Source organism: Nanorana parkeri, unplaced genomic scaffold, assembly GCF_000935625.1.
Source record: "Nanorana parkeri isolate BGI_ZX_2015 unplaced genomic scaffold, ASM93562v1 scaffold1448, whole genome shotgun sequence".
NCBI lineage: Eukaryota > Metazoa > Chordata > Amphibia > Anura > Dicroglossidae > Nanorana > Nanorana parkeri.
Window position 1 is genome coordinate 115,355 of NW_017307716.1, and position 21,045 is coordinate 136,399.

Genomic DNA, 21,045 nt, shown 5'->3' on the forward strand with positions numbered 1-21,045 from the left:
GTCACCTGATCTGTAACCTTATGTGCACATAAGTCTGCTAGGATCCAGGTGCACATAACTGGACGGGAACAAAGTCCACTCTAAAGCGATCTAACTGGAAATCTGCTTTAAAATGATAAAAATATAGAAAAGGAGACAAGACCAAGCAATGCCTGAGATTCACTTTTATTCCTAAAATTAGAGACAGACTCAGGACAAGTGAAGTAATCTCCTATCCAGACTTGGGGCTTATTTTTCCTGTTTCATGTTAGGAGGTGGAAGGAAGACTGAACACAAATACACAGACACATACAAATCCCTGCATGCGACAAGCACACAGGCAGAGATACCACAGCAAACACTCAGGAATGGGCGGAAGTCACATGATGCTGGTGCAAAGTCTACATGATAAGAACGGTTGATATGCTATGGAATGAAGATGTCACTGCAGCAGACTTCTATCCTTAATCTGAGACCTCGAGGTCATAGTACGGTTCCATAAGTGTGTCCTCTACAACACAACAACAGATACACATGTTGCAGTCCATCAGACGAGAGTCTGTGGCAAACAGCAACCCCCGGCAGACCTCCTGTGTACCTGCTCAGCTGTCCCATGATTCTGCGCTGTGACTATGAATGAGAAATGGCTCAATGTAATGCCGAGGGCCGTTCTTCGTTGTGGAGATTGTCCTCAAAGCCCCACACTTCTATGATTGACACCTGGAAGGTTTCGGAGCACAGAGGCTGGTTGTTGAAAGTGTTGCAGTGGCTGGTTCTTCCATAATTCAGATCAGAGTCCAAATATAAAGCTTGTCCATCGCCGCCACCTAGTGGAAGGAAAGATTCAGGCCGGAAACCATCAGTTAAGACAGAGCAATGTGCAGGCAGATTAGCAGGAAGCAATGCATCAGATCCAAGTTATACTCCTAGCTTATTTATGGGTCACATGTCTAGATTCAAATGGTTTTCTAAGAGGCACTCAATACTGACCTACTACTAAAAATAATAGTGTGCTGACACAGACTTTATTATTGGCATGTGGATCAGGTCAGAAGTCTCTTAAAAGTCTTTGTGAAGCATGACAGCCAGACATACATTTGCAAGTTTAGAAATCAGCAATGGCAGCCTCCATGTTACTCTAAGGCAGTGGTTCTCAACCTTTCTAGGGCCGGGACCCCTTGGTAACATTTGCCAAGTTGTGGTGACCCCCAAAGGTAAAATTTAGGGTTGACGCAGCTGCTGCAGCGACATCTGGCGGCGTGGCGGGAGAACTGACACTGCTGCGCTAGGAGAAGGCTGAGGAGGACTCTCACCGAGCACATCAGAAATCACACAGCGACCCCACAGGTTGAGAACCGCTGCTGTAACAGCTAAAACGCCAAACCATATAACACAAGTCGAGGGTGTCAGCTTTTATTATTAATAATGATGATGATAATCTAATAGCTATCTAATAGCGGGAGACTCCCGGCGACCCCTGGCAAATTGTCATTCGACCCCCGAAGGGGTCCCGACCCACAGGTTGAGAACCGCTGCTCTAAGGAAAGGTGCCCTTTAACTAGACAGCAATGGCATGTACTGAAAGGGACTCGGTTGCCAAAATAAATATGTAAATTAAGTCTTCTACAAAGACCATCAATGCTTGCCTCTCCTGCTGCCTGCAACGCTGTAATAAAGAGAAACCAGGTCACATTATAGACACAGGGGACAGCAGATGGAGGTGCATTGTACAGTAGGAGGTCTAGGAATCGAACAGTTGGATTTTGAAGCTTATACAGACAGTGGTTTATCTCCATCACATCAAGTACTGGCTGTGTAAGGCAAGTATTCCCTTTCTTTTGGCAAAGAGAACCCACTTTTACAAAATGTATTCTAGCGATGGAGTTTGGGGCAAATTTCCACAGAGCTGATTGGCAGTCAGTCCCTGTTCTATGAACTGTACTGCAGGCTGACCTAGGCCAATATTGACAGGCTTTTGTTTGCGCCAAACAGGTTTTGCATTCCCATACAAGTCAATGGGAATCCAAGGATTTGCCCAGTCTGCAGCCCCCCCCAGTGATTACTCACCAAGACTATACCTTGGAATTTTCTGGCAAGTTCCAATGTTAGAGGCAGCAGCAAGACGACAATATGTATACAAAGCCCAGAACATGAGGACTGCCGCATAAGCACCAGGATTTACACAACACTCATCTCTGAGTCAACATCTCCCAGAAGTAGATGCCAAAAAGATGGTGCTGGTCCAAATCGGAAGGAATGAAAGTAAAACTTTACCTGAAAGAAACCATTGCTAGCACGAAGGCTTCTTACTGCAGTAGAGACATACAATGGGGGGAAATTAGCAAAACTGGGAGCAGAACAATCTGGAGCAGCTGCACATGGCAACCACTTCAATACTCTAATTTTCAAAGCTTAACTGAACTGGAGAGATGCCGATTGGTTGCCACTGGCAACTACTCCAGATTCTGCTTGCTCCAGTTTTGATAAATTCCCCTCTTTTCTGCAATAAAAGTTTCTTCACTGACTATCAAACTTCTTCAGATTGTGTACAATTGCGGCATTCCTCACTGCCAGAATAAACTGAATCCTGTGCACACGTACAAGAGTTATGCAATCCTGGGCTGGCCAAGTCAAGATGGCCGATGCCAAACCTGGAAAAAGAATGGCTATTTAGGTTAAATGCCTACTCTAGATAATTACCAGCGTATGGGTGAGAAGATAATTACCAGCGTATGAGTGAGAATTAGAATGACCCCATTGCACAGTAGGTTAACAGGCGGGCAAGTACTATGAGCCACCATCTACACAAGAGATAGGGAAAGGACTTTCTTTAAAAAAGGAGAACTATAGGGTTAAGTCTTTTCCCCATAGTTCTCCTAAGGATAACGGGAGGACACAAACTAGCGTCCCCCCGTCACCCTAGGCTCAGTATTCCACGAGCTGTAGCTCGCGGTATACTAGAGGCACCGCAGTATACCGCGAGCAGCTGATTGCGGTATACTGAGACACCGCAGCTGAAGCGGATCCCGACAATTGTACCGGGATCCGCCCAGCTGCGTGACTGACAGCTGGCAAAAAAATGTAATAAAATACTTAAAAAAGGTCATGTTTTAAGGTTGTGCCCCTACTCACCTATGATAATGCATTCTGTGCTCCCAGCCATGAACATGGAGGCCGTTTTGGACGGGAGGTTGAAGTGTCGAGTGGCCAAGAATGGAGACAGGCGGTCAGAAGGGTCTGTACCATCAGCCGTGTCCAGGGAGGAATTTGATTCTATGTCAGCTGACGCACCTACTCTGCCGAGCTCGGGGTGTTTTATGATCACCCACTCATAGCGCTCCACCTCTGGCTGGAGCTAAAGATAGAAAACAGAATGGATTAGAACATTGGGGGGGAAAAAAAAAATGATGCCATTCAGACCCTCCATATACAAATGTTCACATTGCCCCAGTGCCAAATTACCCAGCTGTTTTTCCCCCCGAAATGTTTGAACCTGCAGGTTCCTGGCCAATCAGGCTCCTTTATTCCACTTTTAACTCGTCCCATTTCCAGTTTTGGAGAGAATTATGAAAGAGCCTGCAACTCTGGACAAGACACAGGCTAGGCTGACCAAAGCCTAGGAACCATGTGCCCAAACATTGAGCACTCTTGTATATCTCTGTATATGCCGTATGTGGGTAAATTGAACATATTTTCTGCTGCATCTGAACCACTTTACACCCCCCTCCCCCCCCATCTCGAAGCATTGGGTGTTTGGCCTGCTACAATTACTGTCCTTTCTCTGAAAATGGTTCCAGCAGGGATCCCCCCACCCTTCCCTGTTCTTCCAGCACTGAAAAAAAAAAAAAAAAAAAAGGTAAAAAAAAAAAAAAAAAAAAAAGGGACAAAACAGGAGGCAGAGCCAACTGTCACTTGGGAAGCCAGGGTGGATCCCAAGAAATATTGTAGGGATCCTTCCCATTAGTGGAGAGGCTCTGCTGTAGCTGGCCATCTACTGACTTTGGGTCACAAGAACACATTAGTAAATGTACTCCTATGACCCAAGAGACAAGTAAAGCCAAAAAAGTTTCTATAAAATCCTATAAAAAGCTTGTTTATGTGTTTAGTTGGTGAATACGTGTGCAAGAGGCAGACAGATTTATCACATAAGGAGACTTTGCTTCCTGCAATGACGGTGCATTACTGCTCGTTTCTCTTTGTACTAACTAGACCAAGGGTGGCCACAGATGGAAGACACTTCCCTAAGAGTGGTGGGTGGGGAGATACTGCATCTGCCTTCCCTTCAAAACGTTGCACAAGCACCAGGATCCACCATGACCTTCCCCAACTTATACAGTGTGTACGTGAGCTACGTTTATAAATATTGCTATTCAATTTTTAACAATTATATAAACAAAAAAGAAAAAAACCACATTCAACATACTGCAAGTGGTACAATACGTTAAATATAAAAATATATAAATAACATCATTCTATTATTCTGATTTAATAACCACTCCACATTCATCCCTTGCCTGGCCTGCCCCCCACCCCCGCTTATTTCCTTCCTTCATTTTTCATCTTCACTCCCAAAAATAATCACGTGAGCTACTTTTATACTTTAGTCTGCTCCATAGCAGAGAAAAACAAAATTGGGTCCAAGTGCTGGGAGAATTCCCAACAAGCTGAAGGTGCTCATAAATGCCCTCTAGGAGTTCACTAAACTACATTAGGAGCACTGCAACTACTGAGCTGCCTTTAGCAACCCCGTAGATTAGGGTTGGCCTTACCAACGGTATGGAAAGGACTGTAGGAAGAGCTTCTTACCCGAAAAACAAAACACTCCCCAGTTCCAAAGAAGCTCAGCTTGTTTCCGCTTTTCTTACGTGAATTCCAGTCAGTAGACAGGTACGCACCACACACCTAGAAAGTAGTGAGAAGAACATAAAAGGGAGAGAGAGTCCGAAAATGTTCAGTCACCATGAGTAGGTGTTTCCCATACTGTTCACATTTACTCACCCAACAAGTCTGATCACAAGCAAACAATACACTTAATAGAAAAAAAATAGGACATTTCCTGAGGTTACTGGACGGGAACATGGTTAATAAAGCTGCTTTATTCCAACTACTGAGATGTTTTATATTTCAGACAATATGCATCAGGTAAGTTACAAACACTTGCAGTCAGAGCTCCATATTCCTTTCACTTATCAAAAAAGATATGAGCTGGCAAGGTAACAATGATAACAGCTACTAATTACCTTGACTACTCCAAAGTGCAGCATTACTTTCTCCAAGAGAGAAGGAATTTTATCATTTGTTAGGACACCGGAAAAAAATAAACTACATTTCTTTATAATCCATGGATAAATATTACATTCAGAGCTGACCGCTCACATACCGCCTACGCTGGGATGTCCAAACTCCGGCCCTCCAGCTGTGGTGAAACTACAAGTCTCATGAAGCATCTCTCTCCGGGAGTCATCTCTGAGAATCTTGCAAAGCCTCATGGGATTCGTAGTTCCACCACAGCTGGAGGGCCGCAGTTTGGACATCCCTGCTACAGTAAAGAGCCATTGTAAAAAAAACTCTCAAGCCTGTTGGCTTTCATCAGTATTAGTACTACTAATCAGAACTCTGGACGGTATGAAACAGTGCAATCTGTTCAACAAAAGGTGGTGATGTACCAAGAAAAACCAAGATGCTCTGCTGCGGCACTAAATAAATGAGTAGAAAACAAGGATGCTTGTACTAAATATATAGGATTTTGCATTTACCTTCTCAAAATAAAACCTAAAATTGCTCAAACTTATAAAATGTGTGCCGGCTTGCATTTAAAACTTCCAAAAAACCCTCCATGAACGCTGACTTGGACAGTGGGAGAAAGGGGTCATGTCTTTTTGGAGGTATGGCTCGGCTGAAAATGAGCGGAATGCATCGGTATTATTACCATTTTACTTTTTAGTGCCAACAGTTCCCACAGCACTTCCCAACATAAAAGGGAGACAGTACAAGTCAAGACAAAAGCGTTGGGAGACCCTGCTTATGAGAGGGTACCATTGCCTTAATGCTTCTGGTCCATTTGCGTTCTGGTTGATTTTTCTGTGAAATTAACCTCCACAATAGAAGTCTATGGGGCCGCCATTGTAGTAACCAATTCTAGTCAAAAAATAGAGAGAACAGGAAGTAGAGAGATGGACCCGAGGAGTCAAGCCAGCAGCATTAAATGTGCTCCAGGCATAGTGTTAGCAGAGCTGTAATCGGGAAAAGAAAAACATGGAGCCAAGTATAATTACCACATTATACTTCCCTCAAATTGTCTTATCTGAAGATCATTTCCGGAGCTCTTCAATTGCAAATTAAAAAACACAAAAATGCGCCAACTCCAGTAGAGACGTGCCAATCAATGTATTAAGTATGTAGAAGAGAAGTATTTGAACCATGGATTAACCATTTCCAGTCTCTGGCCTTTGCTAGACAAATGCTAAAGGAGTCAAGCCCTGGGGAGACCACTTTCCTTCCTTCTCAGTTTCACTTCCACCTCCTCCCTATTGATTCTCTAACACTACTTCCTTCTACTCATTTTGCATAGGCCGACCTTACTACCAGCACGGGACACAGTGATGGGGGATGTTTATCGCAAAACTGAATCTCCTGCCCTTAATAGAAATGTTGCAGTGTACCCCATTACACCTCTACTCCCTTCCCCTATATTGTAAATGTCATCTACTTGGCCTGTGTGCCCCCAAGTTTGATCCCCTCTTTGTTTTATGTACTACTTGTGAAAACTTTTTTTAAATTTTCTATTCAATAAAGAGTAGAAACATTTGAAAGGCTTAAAGAATATTTCAGATTATGGGTTGTCATCGGAAAAAGAATAGATAGGGATTCTTCCAATGGGGACACTAGTTCTAGTGACCCTGCTAACCACCAATGGTTTCTCTCCTTGGGGGGGGGGGGGATTTCCTCTCACTTCCTATCAGACAGTTAGGGATCGTCACCTCATTTGTCCTGCTGACCATCAGTGAAAGAAAATTCCAAACTTTGGGTCCTCATCAGAGCAGGAATAGATGGGAAATCTTCCAATGTGCACACTAGTTCTGACGAACCTGCTAACCACCAGGGGTTTCCCTTGGAGGTATTTCCTCTTGCACACCTCATGCAATACAAAAAAAAAAAAAAAAAAAAACACAAATAAAAGTTTAAAACACTACTCTTCTGGGGCCCCGGGATTTAATATAGGTCTGTTGATGAGGAGACCGCACACGTGGCCACCAGTGGGGCTTTGGGCTGGAGATGTCAGGGAATCAACTGGGAACTTGTACAACTCCATCTTCGTTTTGGCGGCCATTCTTAGCCAATTGTCTGAAGCAGCAAGACCTGTGCAAACTATCCCCATCTCATACCAGCAGATTTGCACTGGCCTATCGTTTACTGGAACTTACAAGCCGATTGCCTTATGTTTCCCAACATCTGAGAAGACTTTTCTGTGCATCTGTATTTTTTTTTCCTTTAACCTTAGTGAACATGCAGTCCTATTTTAGGGTAAAACAAGCTTATCAATCTATTAATATTTTTTAAAAGACCGTTTCTGGGCACACTTTGTAAAGATACAAGACCAATGATCCATATTTGCATATTACATGTGCAGGCTCGGCTTCCTGTTCAATAATTCTGCAGAGCTTTGCTGCATTCTCCGTGTATGGACGAGGGGTGCTACAGACTGCTCAGTCTGATGCTTCAGCTACATTGAGGGGGCAATACTTAACACATTTGACAGCACTCCGTTCTAGATCCTTTGTATCCCTTTCATGTTTAAACCTGAGGTTTCGACTATCCCAATTGTGCTTTTTTTTGCAGAAATATAGTTTATTAACATTTTTCAGACAAATAATTGTAACATACCAAGGCAGCAACAAGTGTGCATCTATGAGGATAGTAGGATAGCAGTGCATAATATCAACCGTAACTACAGTACACGTGACAATGTGCCCAAGGTCAAGCCGTGCCAGAAGGTCAAAATCCTTTGACTACCAGGTAAGCTGCTTCACCTAGAGCCACCTTACAGAAACATAATAGACTCACAATTGTGCTTTTACTCTGTTACTGTAACAAAAACTTTCAATAAAAAAGTTAGATATTACAGGCTGCAGATTTTACAACTTTTTGGGTAGTCTCTGTGCAAAAGGATTCATCCTTCTTCCCTTTCACTGAGAAGGGAGATGAAAGTAAGTGACCACACTGAGCTGCTGCCATACCTTGTCTAGGTCACAAGACAAATGGCACTGGATGCCAACCAGGTTTAAGAAAAGGATCACCTCCAATGTTTATTCTTTGGAAAGCAATGTGTACTTTGTTAGTGTACATATGCTGTCATTTTTCTCAACTACAAGATGCCAATTCACATAGCAGCCACGGCTGACTGCCTAGGTTTACGCAAGACATAACCCAATAGGTGTAAGTTGGCAACCCCACAATCACTGTGGATGTGAAGTATTTTCGCAACATTAAACCTTATATTATTAGTAACTGCAGGATACTGTCACGGGAGAGCAAAGCCTAATGTACAGCTCTTGCAGTTCAAACCTGGTACAAAGTAGTCACATCTCAATGGATGGTGGGTATGCTTTTTTTTGCAAACTTTCAAATGCAGCAGCAACTAAAATCCTTAAAAAAAAATCAAATGAAGAAATAACAAGTGGAGTGGAGAGAAATGGCTTCTGTGTTTTGTTTCCGGTTCTTTTTTTGTCTAATAAATGGTCCGCATGACAGTCCAGGAATACCTGGGCATCTTGGAACAAAAATGTCCCCCCTCCTACAGCAGGGGTAGGCAAACTCCAGCTGTTGTGAAACGTCAAATCCCATTAGGCATTGCAAGACTGGCAGCGACAGGCATGACTCAGAGGTTGATGCATGCTGGGATTTTATATTTCCACCACAGCTGGAGGGCCGGAGTTTGGCTACCTCCACTATTGAGTTTGCAAGTCGAATTTCTGATAATGTGTTGTAACACTAGGGCCCTCTTAGTTGTGCTGCTGCCATACCTTGTCTAGGTCACAAGACAAATAGCACTGGATGCCAACCAGGTTTAAGAAAAGGATCACCTCCAATTGGAAGACACCAATTGCATGGCATCTGTTCCCATTTGGTTGGTGTCTTCCGACAGCTCTCATCAAAAATACATGCGGGTATGTTAGGCAGCATGTCATCAAGCTGGCCATAGAGGATAAAATGGGCGATTGTAGGAAGCTCTTATGGCAGTGACTGGACTGCAGTTCTGACCCAAGGCACTATTGTCATCCTGTTTTCCAGAATACACACCTCTTGGCTGCTGGTTTTGATCAGGAGTAGGGTGGGCTCACGTCCTTCGCAGTGCAAATAAAACCTGGAAATAGGCAGAAAAGTTTTTGAGAACAGAGGCTACTTCAATTCAAATGCTATTGGGGGATACTTCTAAAAACCTGTGTAAATTGCGCAAACAAACTCAAGAAAGCCTTTTAAAAAGACCCAAATCACAAATGGGCAGAGCCGGCTGTGATGTCACCGCTAGCGCCAAATTGTCGCCATGATTGACCATTGGATTACTTTGAGGGATGCATTTTTTTTTTTTACTTTTGGGGGTTTTGTTTAGAATGAAAGGACTTGGCAAAAACTTTTTTTTTTTGTTCAATAAAAAGGAGTTCTCTATTTACTTATATTTACTTAAATCTTACTCTTAACCCTTTAGTGAATTAGTAGGGTTACAAGTACCCCTCACTCATTACACAAGGGGGGGGGGCACACATAAGGGTATATAAAAGGGGTACCAAACTTTCCGACCAGACCTAAAGGGTCTGGTGTGGATTGGGAGGGGGACCCCACTCTTTTTAATTTTTTGTTTAAATTTTTCTTTTAATCATTTTATCAAGTTATCATTTTTTGGGGCAGGGCATATTGCAAGTGTTTTTGATGCCTCCCTAATGCTATAGGTGCGTTAATGAGTGTTGATCATGCTCTTTCAACGCAGGTGTGAAAGAGCCCTTAAGATAAAAAAACAAAAAACAGTAAGGGCAGTACAACGAGCAATGAGTGGTGTACAGTGCAACCAATCATCGTTACTGAATAAGCCCAGCAATGGTAAAAACATTAACAAGAGCTATTGAATCCACATCTTGTGCCTCATGAGGTCATATTTGTCAGAATTACAGTTAAAATGGAACATTAGCCAAGTGTTTTTGTTGCAGTTGAGCACAGGGAAAGACAAGCACAGGGGAGAAGAACCTCCGTTAGGTCTTCACCCTTGCATCCTGTCCGAATGACATGACCGGAAGTAAGAAAGTTTACCTGGACAGCAAATCCGTTGCTGGAGTTTTGGTTGGGAGTTCAGCTTTAACTACATGAACATTCCTGCTGAAAGGGGCGCCTCAATGATCCCCCCGAAACAGAAGTAGTGGCAGCCCGAAACCCAGACCTCTCACCTGCTGAGGCTATTGCCGTGTTCCTGGTTGGTGAAGAGCAGCAGTGGTTGGCTGAGAGCAAACCTTTCCGGAATCCAGGACCAGATGTCTCGCATCTCCTTCACACTCACAATCTCAGACTTGAAGTTTTCAGCATGTACAGCCAAGTGGACATTCTGTCTGTCAGACAGTTACAGAAAAAGCGATTAGCCTGCATTATATACATTCACTGTATCTTCAATTTTAAAAAGGTCCCAAGAAGGACTGGTCACTCATGGCACGTTCAAGATGGGGAATTATTTTTCTAGCAAGGTTTTTAGCTCCAGAGAACAAGTCACCTACACAACTGGAACGGTGTGCAGCCTAATCAAATAATGGCTCTTCAGTATGGTTCGTATTCAAGAGGAACCCCTGAATAAGGCTGCCGTATACAGCACAGCAACAGATGCTCCAGATGTCAAGCATCACCTTTGATATTCAGGCCAGTCCTAGCTGATGAATAGCACTCGTAGGGGTCAGATGTTGCTCAAAGGAAGTGTCTCAGAGAGCCGTCTGCCTATTAGTGCTATGGTCATACACAGGGCCACATCACACAAGCATGTTTGGAGTGATTTGAAGGACAGAATCTCACCTTGGCTTTTTTCCTGCTAGGAATAAAGCAACTGCAATCAATGAAAGGTCTGAGTCTTGACAATTTCAGCCATTTGCAACTCATTCACTGGGCAACAGACTTTCTATAGCCAATTCCACAGACTGCAAGAGCCATCAGCCTCAGTAGCTTCACATTATCCAATGCAAAAGCAGAAGCTCATGGCACAGAGCAAGCATCAGCATATAACTGCTAACAGCTGCATACAGCCAATGATGATTTCTATGGGTGGTTGTACGCAACGCCCGAGGCTCCAGGGTGTAGAAAGAAATGGCCAAATTTTACATTGTATGCCCCCTTTCCCACCCAGCGGATTTGTGCATGAGCACCAAGGCTGATAGACAACTATCGTTGAGGACAATTCACCAACCAGAATCACCAGCATACCCTTTCCTATTGAGTCCTTCCCTTGCTAGATAGGGAGATTCTGCAGTATTCAGGGCCAGAGAGGAAGCCATTTTGTTAGGGGAAATGGTTTCTTTGCCTGGGTCATTGCTATTTCGACATGATCATAATGACCATTTAAAAAGCAGTGAAATTTGTAGCTGCTACAGCTTTGCTGGTGTGACATGGCACTAAGGGCAATGCCCCAACTCTGGAAATAAGTCATCTCTAGGTCAATACAGATTCAATGCACACGGTTTTTTCCCCACTAAATTGACCCAAATTATATATGAAAGGGCACACCGCCACTGCAGCCATTACCCAAGAACTATAGTCATTGGCGCTGCCCATAAGCGCGATAATGGCTGCTTTCAGTGAATGGGGTGGGGTTTGGTGATCCCATAACTCCGATTACACTAAAGGCAGCTGTTTGGATGAGCTATAGAACTGTGCAGATTAGCAAAAAAGGCAGCAAGGTAAAGAATTCCTAAAAAGGTTGGTCACAATCCACACGATTATTGCAAGTAAAGCTCCAAATTAGGAGCCTTGTTATAAGGCCATGTATGAGCATTTGGAGCTGTGCTGCTGCTTAAAGCCAAATTTAATCACTCGTCTTGCTGCTGGATGGCAATTCACAGCTCCTGTAAATGTAAAAAAAAAAGTGACACCTTCTTTCCAGTGCCGTGGTTACCAAAATGACCTACACCAAGCCAAGCCTTTCCAGCACTTACTGAGCTTTTCTGTTGCTTAGCAACAGAAGACAATCCCGAGAAGATTACGCTAATCATGGATCAAGTGGCAAGATGAAACAGCAAGAAATTTGGGGGGGGGGGGAGGGGTTTCACTGCTATATATACACACAGATGCAGTTTTTAGATTTGCATTTCTTTCTGGGCCAGGTCACTAAATGAGAAACTAATGCAAAATACTGAGCATTTAGGATAAGCCTGGGTCATGTATACAAGAGCAATAACATGCACTTCCAAGTCTGCTAGTCTGCATGTAGCGATGCTGCAAATTTCTGTATTGCGTTACCTTTATTTCTATTGGAAACATAATAGAAGAGGTCCAGACAAAAGTGAGATACAAAAAATAGGAAGACACCAGATTTGTCAAGATCAGAACAAAATCTGCACGCCTGTGGCAAATCTGGGCCTACAGGGATCAAATTTTTTTTTTTTTTTAAACACTGAATAAAATAGTGAAAGTGAGGGGAAATCTTTCTATCTGGGCCTGGATATCAATACAAGCCAACAAGTGTTCTAATCCTTCTCAACCCTATCCAAAAACACTTGGCTGGACACTTTAAAGGTTTTCTTCAATACTCAGATTATTCAGTCCCCTCTAAACCTCTTCAAAAAGGTAAAAAAAAGGAGGATGTATTTGTATAAGGTCTTCCCTTTTACTGACTAGGACTCCTCTCCTTTTAATTTAAGCTTCTTCTGCATAATGGAGGGTGGCCGATGTGGCCCCAGCATTTCATACATAATGGCCATTCTGCTTCTGCAAACCTCAATGTACTGAAGCAATGCTGTAAAGAGTGGGCCAAAATTCCTCCACAATGATGGAGCAGATTCTTTATTATGTCCTAAAACTTCAAGCCATAGAATTCAAAGAGGGCTTACTTTTTCACACAACTGTATATAAGCACTCAGGGGCCTTCTACTGAAGCGACACGTTTATGTGCTTTCAAGTCAAGACCTGCGAGTGCCTCTTCCACTGGACCATTTGTATAGTCTCGTCTGCACCAGGGCAGTTTTTACTAGGGATGCACCGATACCTGTTTTTCGGTATCCCGTAAGAGTACAGAATTTTTTTCCCGGTACTTGCCAATACCGAAGACCGATACCGGAAGTCCCATTAAGGAAGCCAAGCGGCATGTAATGACTCGCCACCTGGCTTCCCGATTAGCAGGGAAGCCATCTCCATGCTTCTCATCACTAGGTGACAAGAAAGCATGGAGTCGGCTTTCTGGCCTATCAGGAAGCTGGGCGCCGTGTAATTAGGTAGTGCCCGGCTTCCTGATTGGCTGGGAAGCTGGCTCCATGCTCCCAAGTCACAAGTGATGAGGGAGCATGGAGCTGGCTTCCCAGCCAAGCAGGAAGCCGGGCAGCGTGTAATGACTTGCTGCCCAGCTTCCCGATACCCGAAGCTCAAGTAGCGGGCTAGGTATCGGAGCATTTGGGCGAGTACTCTCCCAAATACTCGGCATCAATAGTAGTATCGGTGCCTCCCTAGTTTTTTACTCTTTTCAGAGTGTGGTGTCCATCACTGGAAACACTATCGCCATGGATCACCCCCCCCCCCCCAAATAAATGGCTAGAGACTTGCATCGAAATCGGCTATAAACTGGAATTTCCCTCTAGAGATTGCCCTCTACTGAATTCCTTCTAGTCTTTACTATATACCCCTTTGTCCCATTACACATGCACCCCAGTTAGTATTTCCATGGATATGCATGAGGGAAGCGCAGTTTTTGCCATTAGCCATGCAATGAGACAATAAGCTGGTATTGTATGTCATGCAATCTTCGCTGCCCTTTTCTCCCAGCCTTCACTTGGTTAGCATTTGACAAAAGGATTTGCTGTTCATGAACAGACAGTCTTATAAATAAAGCATTAAAAATTAATTCCGTCAGGTAGTCTGGGATACTTGACTGCAAGGTTGCCAACCATCCAAGGACAGTCTGTAAAACAATGCAGGTTAAACAAGCTTGTCCAGAATAAAGTCTTCATTCTTTTATCACATTATTCCAATGCGGGACTGAAATGTTATAGTTTTTATAGAACTCTATTACACGGTTCTCCAACTTCCAAGCACAGTTTCTATCAGACAATAGCTACTCGCTAATACATAAAAACCATAACTAACTAAAATTAGACAATACTGTCATTATGGAGAGTTCAATTAGTATTGGTAAGGCCCATTTGTCTGTAAACATATTGAGCTCCTTGCAAAAACATTGGTAGGGATAGAGCCAGAAAATGATTATGTCTTGCTGTTGGAGTCCACCAAAGATAAGAGTTAGTGGGCAATGCATCCCACCAATCACTAAATAGGACTCTCCCTTGAACTTTAGGTTGGTCTCGATCACCTTTCATCTGTCCATCTGTAGAATGTAGGACAAACGAGGGATTTATTTTATGGAAACCGGTTTGGAAAGAAATATGAAAGCTGCCATTGCAAGCACACTATATCCAGAGGCTTGGTTTTTGCTCAGCGTGAAATTAAGATCCAACCCTGCAGAGGGCTAAACTTTGCCCTACTCTGCCCAACAGTCCAGTGATAGGGCCTCATTGGATAATCTACACTCTCAAGTTGACTGTTCATTGGGAAGGTGGTGGTAGAGGGGTGTTTATCTCCAGGTCATTGGATAGCATGCATCAGAGGTCCAGGTGTCTTCCTGGGAGTACAGAAAAGTGCTGTAATCCTAAAAACTTCAGTCTTGGGGTCAGAATGCTGATACAGTATGGCGAGTGTGTTGTCACCCTAGGACAGGTGGTGTGTTACTGGCAGCACTAGAAGGTGGAAGGAAAAAAAAAAAGCCGGATTGTTAAAATAAAACCCAACTTTTATTTTTAACCATAAGCCTACCTTCAAGAGGAACTTCGGCAGAAGAAAAAAAAAAGGTCAGGATCTTGCTTTAAAAGCCTAATCTGATGAAATCACTAAATGTAACTTACACCTATACCTCCTTTTCTTAAAAATGGAATAGTAGTTAGTGGAAAACGGGACCCCATAATAGAGTACTGCTATTTTGATTTCGACACTCACCGATGCCAAGTACCGATACCGGTGCCTCCGCTGGCATGGAGCCAGCTTCCGGGCAATCAGGAAGCCTGGCAGCGTGTCATTGCATGCTGCCCAGCTTCCTGACCGCCTGGGAAGCCAGCTCCATGTTTGGCTGGCTCGATTGTCATTGGCTGGGAAGCCGGCTTCACAGCCAAATCAGCATGGAGCCGGCTTCCGGGCCAATCAGGAAGTCGGGAAGCGGGTCATCACTCACCACCCGGCTTTTTGAATGCCCAGGAAGCCGGCTCCATGTTCCCCTATGGCACTGCCAGTCTTAGAACTAACAACTTAGAACTAACCCGTTTGTCTCCAGAAAATGCTAGCTGCCTGGTTCTCTCTGGCTTTGGTACTTTGAGCTGCTGACTCAGAATATGCAGCAAAAGAAGTCAGAACTCCTAACCTGCATACTTGTTTAGACTCCGACTCTATGTATTAAAGCCAGAGGATTAAGATGACAGCCAATTAGAGTTTTTAGGAGCACCTTGCAAAACCAGCAGTCTTTCATGGAAGGTTTCCTTGAACTTGTCTGTTAGGAAATGCACTTAGAGTTCTCCATCGAACATTATAACTTCTGTTATGATCATTTTCTACCAGTAATAGCCAGTAAACCTGACAACTTTCCTAACAGCATCTTAAACAACTTGTGCCCACAATGCATGCTGAAGCATCGGATGTAGTCTTGTACGGCAGCACAGGGTGGTTAGTCAGCAAGGAAGTGTCAGTTCCTATTAGTACAGAGGAAGGAGCAGACAGCGCTGGGGTTAAGTACAGGACAGAACAGGGTGCAACAAGGTCACTTACCGGGCCGGAGAGTTTAATCTGGAAAAAGGACAGGAAGAGGAAGTGACAAAGACAGAAAGAAGAGTAAGAAACAAGAATTATTCTACTGAGAAAAAAAAAAGGGATAAAAAAAAAAAAAAAAAAAAAAAAAAAAAAAAATCAAAAAAAAAAGGAGAAAAAAAAAAAAAAAAAAGCAGTTAAATACATTAAAAATCACCAAATGTTGGAAACCATTAGAAATGAAAATTCACATTTATAGACCAGAATCACACAGAAAGAAAGGAGTCCTTGAGAAAGGTTGCTATTGGTTGGGCATACAATGCAAAATACTTCCAGTTGCAATATCAGAGCTAGACATACCTTGTCACCCAGTCTTTATGGCATTAGTGAGAGAGACCAAGAATGGCAATACTAGAAAAGGACAGCGGAGATCCTGGAGTGATCAGAATTTTTGGTGACATTTTCCTTTTCTTATAACTGCTCAGCAGGTTTCCGTGTGCATGGTGCACATACTCCTCATTGAGACCTTCACTCGGAGGTCAACCTCCACTCTGGCTCTAGCTAATGTAAACTCATTGTAAAGATCTGGCCGCGTCAGGTCACGGCACCCAAGAAAAACATTTATTAATGCCTGCTAGTTAAAGAAAAGGAGGATTACAAGTCTGGCCACCACTGAGACAGATTAAGCTAAGGGGTGACAGGGTATCACACTAGGTGACTGCCCCACATAAACGCTTCATTAATTTGCCTTAACATTTTTCCAACTCCCATCAGAGTTCCCAGAGCTGCCCCTTACATCAGAGTCCCCAGAATGCCCACTTGCACCTGAGTCCTCAGTCTGTAAAGGGGATCTCAGTGGCTGCTGATGTAAGGGTTGTCCAGAGTCGCCCTTATATCAGGGTCCCCCATAGAGCTGCAGCTAACGATTATTTTCAAAATCGATTAACCAGTGTCTCCCCTCATATCAGTGTCTGATGCAAGGATGGACTTTGATGCAAAGGGGGGGAATCTAAGCAATGAATGCTGATGTCGGGGGGTGTCAGGCTGGGCTACACAGTGAGGATGAGGGTAAGTATTTTACTACCTGGACTATGCTGAGGGGAGTGGGAATAAGACAAATTCACTAAGTTTCTACCTACATGGAAAAGTCCCGTGCTGGCTGTTCCTTATTCAGAAGTTCCTGTTCCAAAGATACCCAAGACATTGCTGTAAGTTTCCAGTTTCCCCCCGGAGTGATTTTTTTATATACTGTACATGTTGAAGCAAAAATCCCTTAGGAATCCAACACTAGATTATTCATGGGAATACATAGTGTTATTCACTAGAGGGTGGAAGAGTTTGGAGCAGGCAGGAGAAGTGAACAATCTAGGACAACAGAGCTGAACTGGAAAGTGAGCTGAATTGGAGAATTTTTCCAAATCAGCTATGTTGTCCTAGATTGTACACTACTCCGGCCTTCTCCAAACTCTTCACCCTTTTGTGAATAACCCTGTCAGTACGTAGAACGTATATATCTGGGTGTATCCGATACTTATACAGGTGAAACTCGATTAGAATATCGTGCAAAAGTAATTGCAGTAAGTGCTGCAAAAGGGGCCCAAACCAAGTACTGAGTACATATGCATGCTTGTACTTTTCAGAGGTCCGATATTGTTCTATGTACAATCCTTGTTTTATTGATTGCATGTAATCTACTTTTTTGAGGTTGTGGGGTTTTCATGAGCTGTAAGCCATAATCATCACAATTATGACAAATCACGGCTTGAATTATCTTGCTTTGCATGTAATGAGTCTATCTCATATATTAGTTCACCTTTTAAGTTGCATTACTGATGAATAAATGAACTTTGCACAATATTCTAATTATTCGAGTTTCACCTGTGTGTGTGTGTATATATATATATATCTCTTTGGATGAAGTTGCAGTTTAAGTCTGGTTTTGCTTGCAAGCTTTTCATCCCATTCTGAACCCCACATTCAAGCTTTGGATGGATTTTTTTTCTTTTCAGCAAAATCACTCAAGCTATAAATGCATGCAACATAATCTTACCCACTCTAGACGGCTTACCTTTTCTGCTTTACAGTGATACCTTTCTGCTGCAGAGCTTTCTCATTGGCTATCTGAAGCAACTGTATTTCTTTACGCGAGAAGAGCCGGATTGCAAAGGCTTTCTCCAAGAGTTTTTCCGGAGACACGGATTTGCTGATGTCCTTCACAAATGCTTGGATGTCTCCTTTCACATTATTCGACTCCATAGGCTGTCCACCTCTTACCTTGTGGAAGAATTTCAGGAGAGATAGCGCTATCCTGAAGAGAACTTTGTAACCTTCCACCAAAAACACATCGAACACCCGTGCAACGTAGTTAAAGGGCAGGTCTCCAAAGAGCCACCTTTGCCACTCGGTGTACACCTCCATGACATCTTCAGATACTGCTACCATGAGCTTGTGAGGTCCCTGGCAGTATTTACCTGCCAGATCCCCGAAGGTCATGCAAGAAGACTCAAACGCTAAAAAGGTTTGGTCAACCAGCCGCCTGTTCGGGTCATTGCAGGCCAATATTCGAGAGACGCTTTCAAAGCATTCTGCCTCGTCCTGGCTGTAGTGAAGGAGCAGCGCCACAATAGATGGTAGAGCAGGACAGAAGGAAATATCTGGAAACTGATTTGAGATGCACATAATTATTTTCCTGACTGCTCCAATGCCTTCAGAGTTCAGACAGTAGGTAGGAACCTGACGGTCGTCAACAAATTCCGGTAGCGGTAACGTACTGGCATTCCTCTTTCCAACTATTTTTCCCACAATGTCACGGTACACACTGGCATCTGGTGTCACGGTACGGCAAGGGATGTCCTTGATCAGTTTTTTATATACCTTTGCCCGTAGCGAATGGTTCTGGGCCCAATACCCCTGACGGGACAGCTGTTTCAGTTCCTGCAAATCGTTACAGTTAAGTACTTTGGGGCTCTGTTCCTGGCCCCCACTCTCCATCTTATCCCAGTCCACAAAGCTGCCATATTCTGTGTCATCCATGGCTAAGCTTTAACAGGAAATGGTCTTGAACAAAGTTCTCAGTTCATAGCTTCCTGAAAAACAGAAGACATTACTTTGTCAATATCTACTATGCCAAAATTTCAGTTGTTGCCCAGTTTTTGCCTATGCCCCCCGAAAAAATATCAACAAACAAGTACCATACAAACCTAAAATTTGCTGTCCTAGGACAAGCTGGAACTGGGGATGGAGGACATGTATTTATTCTCCTGAATAGCACAAGAAATCAACCTCACCAGCCTACTATTAACACCATGAAAGGCAAAGAAAGTACCACCACAGTGCCAGGGGTAAGGGGTAGTTACTGAAGAACAGACATTACAGAAAATATTAAGAAGTCCATCTGGATAAAGTCAGTCTCAACAGGAAAGTAATTTCGTATTGGCCTGTAATATAAGACGCCTGTTCTGTTGGGTCCAGTAAAATGTTTGTACAAACCCACTCTCCCATTCACAGGGCTGTAGACAGGCAGCATCACAAAGTCAGCAGGAGTGGAGATAACATCAGCCGTGACCCAGATAACTTGAAACCCAAGTTAAAACATTAAACATGGATGTCTAAACCTTATGGAGTGCCAGAGGAACCGTGGTCTGGCCAAAAACACCCTATTCTAAGAAAGGCCTGTTAAGAATATTAAGCAAAACGCTAGCCAGGCCACCAGCATGTGCAAATACAGCAGAGGCCAAATGTTGCTGATGTGAAGGGAAGGAGCTTCACTATGCATCCACAATCCAGGGATCACTCTACAGCAGGCGACTCGGACACAAAGTACGGTGTTATGGCTTGATGGGCTTAGAACTACAAGTTTCGGAATGCTAAGGACAACCACACAGGTCATAAAATGTACAATGCAGGAATAACACAATATATCAGTGATTCCATAAAAATAACTGGTAAAACAAACCAGCATGTGATTGATCGGAATAGTGTGTGCGGCAGCATACTGGTTTGCAATGTCTGGCCTGTACAGGGTCATTGCAGTGCTTACAGTTTCCAGTGCTCTGTATACACTCACTAGTGGTGGGTGCCAGCCACAAGACAGATTGGAAGGTGGGGGGGGGGTGTATATGCAAGGCTTGCCATCGTTTCACTGCAAGCCAGCCTTACTCAAACCTGGTCTCTCTATCCTTTCTCTTATCATAGGAGCCTGCCCACAGGGAAAGGAAATGTTGAGTCAGAGTCACAGCACCAGTCCAATACTGGTTAGGCAAGTCCGCCATTTTTTTTACATTCTTATTTCCCCATACGGTTACTGAATTAAAGAGATTTGTGAATTTGCCACTAGAGGGAGCTCTGGGTTTACTACGGTCATTCCGCATCCTGCTTAACAATAGCACATAAGAAGTGCATCGTTTTTAGTCGGTCAGTAGTTATGCACTGCAAGAAAGAGCAGTCAGCACAATCACTGTGTAGCACTGCAGGCAGGTCATAGTGTGATACGTTATTATTACTACATAGTATTTATATAGCGCCAACAGTTTGCGCAGCGCTTTACAATGATGATGACTTATGGTTGCTCATAGGTGTGCGTGTGCTAATAAATAAAATCAAAAATCATAGACACAGAGGTATATTAATAAGGCCAATCGTTCACCGGTGGTGAACTGCTCATTCGAAAAAATTCTCTAGGAAGATTGACCTGCAATGAATGCTTGGTCAGAAAAACTCAGATTTAGTGCTTTATAAATATGCCGGGCCACACACTCATTACATATAATTTAACAGAATAGTCGCTTTTGCCTGATGTATGTCTTTTGTTTCCACATGCATCAGTATAAAACCATTGTTCTATTCAGATATTGCACTAATCATTCCCCAGACGTAGATGACTGGCTCCATCTTGCTCGGCGGTCACAACAGGCAGAGGGAGGGGTGACCAGGCACGGTGCAGATCCATTACAGAATCATTGCACCATTCAATGAAACCCTGTAATGTGATTAAACAGTTCGATCATCCCAGAAATAGCCGCCGGCTTTGGAAGTCACTATACACTG

General features: G+C 43.4%; 1 protein-coding gene across 3 annotated transcripts; it reads right to left on the reverse strand.

Annotated features, from left to right (window-relative positions):
• Positions 1-256: 256 nt before the first annotated feature.
• On the reverse strand, positions 257-19,082 carry TBC1D24 (TBC1 domain family member 24). 3 transcript variants are annotated; one of them, XM_018570051.1, is made up of 7 exons: positions 18,068-19,082; positions 14,730-14,737; positions 10,416-10,584; positions 9,280-9,343; positions 4,786-4,881; positions 3,112-3,334; positions 257-806 (listed from the first exon to the last, which is right to left on the reverse strand). In XM_018570051.1, the coding sequence occupies exons 1-7, from the start codon at positions 19,030-19,032 to the stop codon at positions 628-630; spliced, it is 1,704 nt and encodes a 567-aa protein (XP_018425553.1). In that variant the 5' UTR covers positions 19,033-19,082; the 3' UTR covers positions 257-627. The 3 variants fall into 3 exon arrangements, with proteins under 3 accessions (XP_018425553.1, XP_018425551.1, XP_018425552.1); XM_018570049.1 differs by lacking the exon at positions 14,730-14,737 and adding an exon at positions 16,021-16,038 and having other exon boundaries at positions 10,416-10,574; XM_018570050.1 differs by lacking the exon at positions 14,730-14,737 and having other exon boundaries at positions 10,416-10,574.
• Between the last annotated feature and the right edge of the window lie 1,963 nt (positions 19,083-21,045).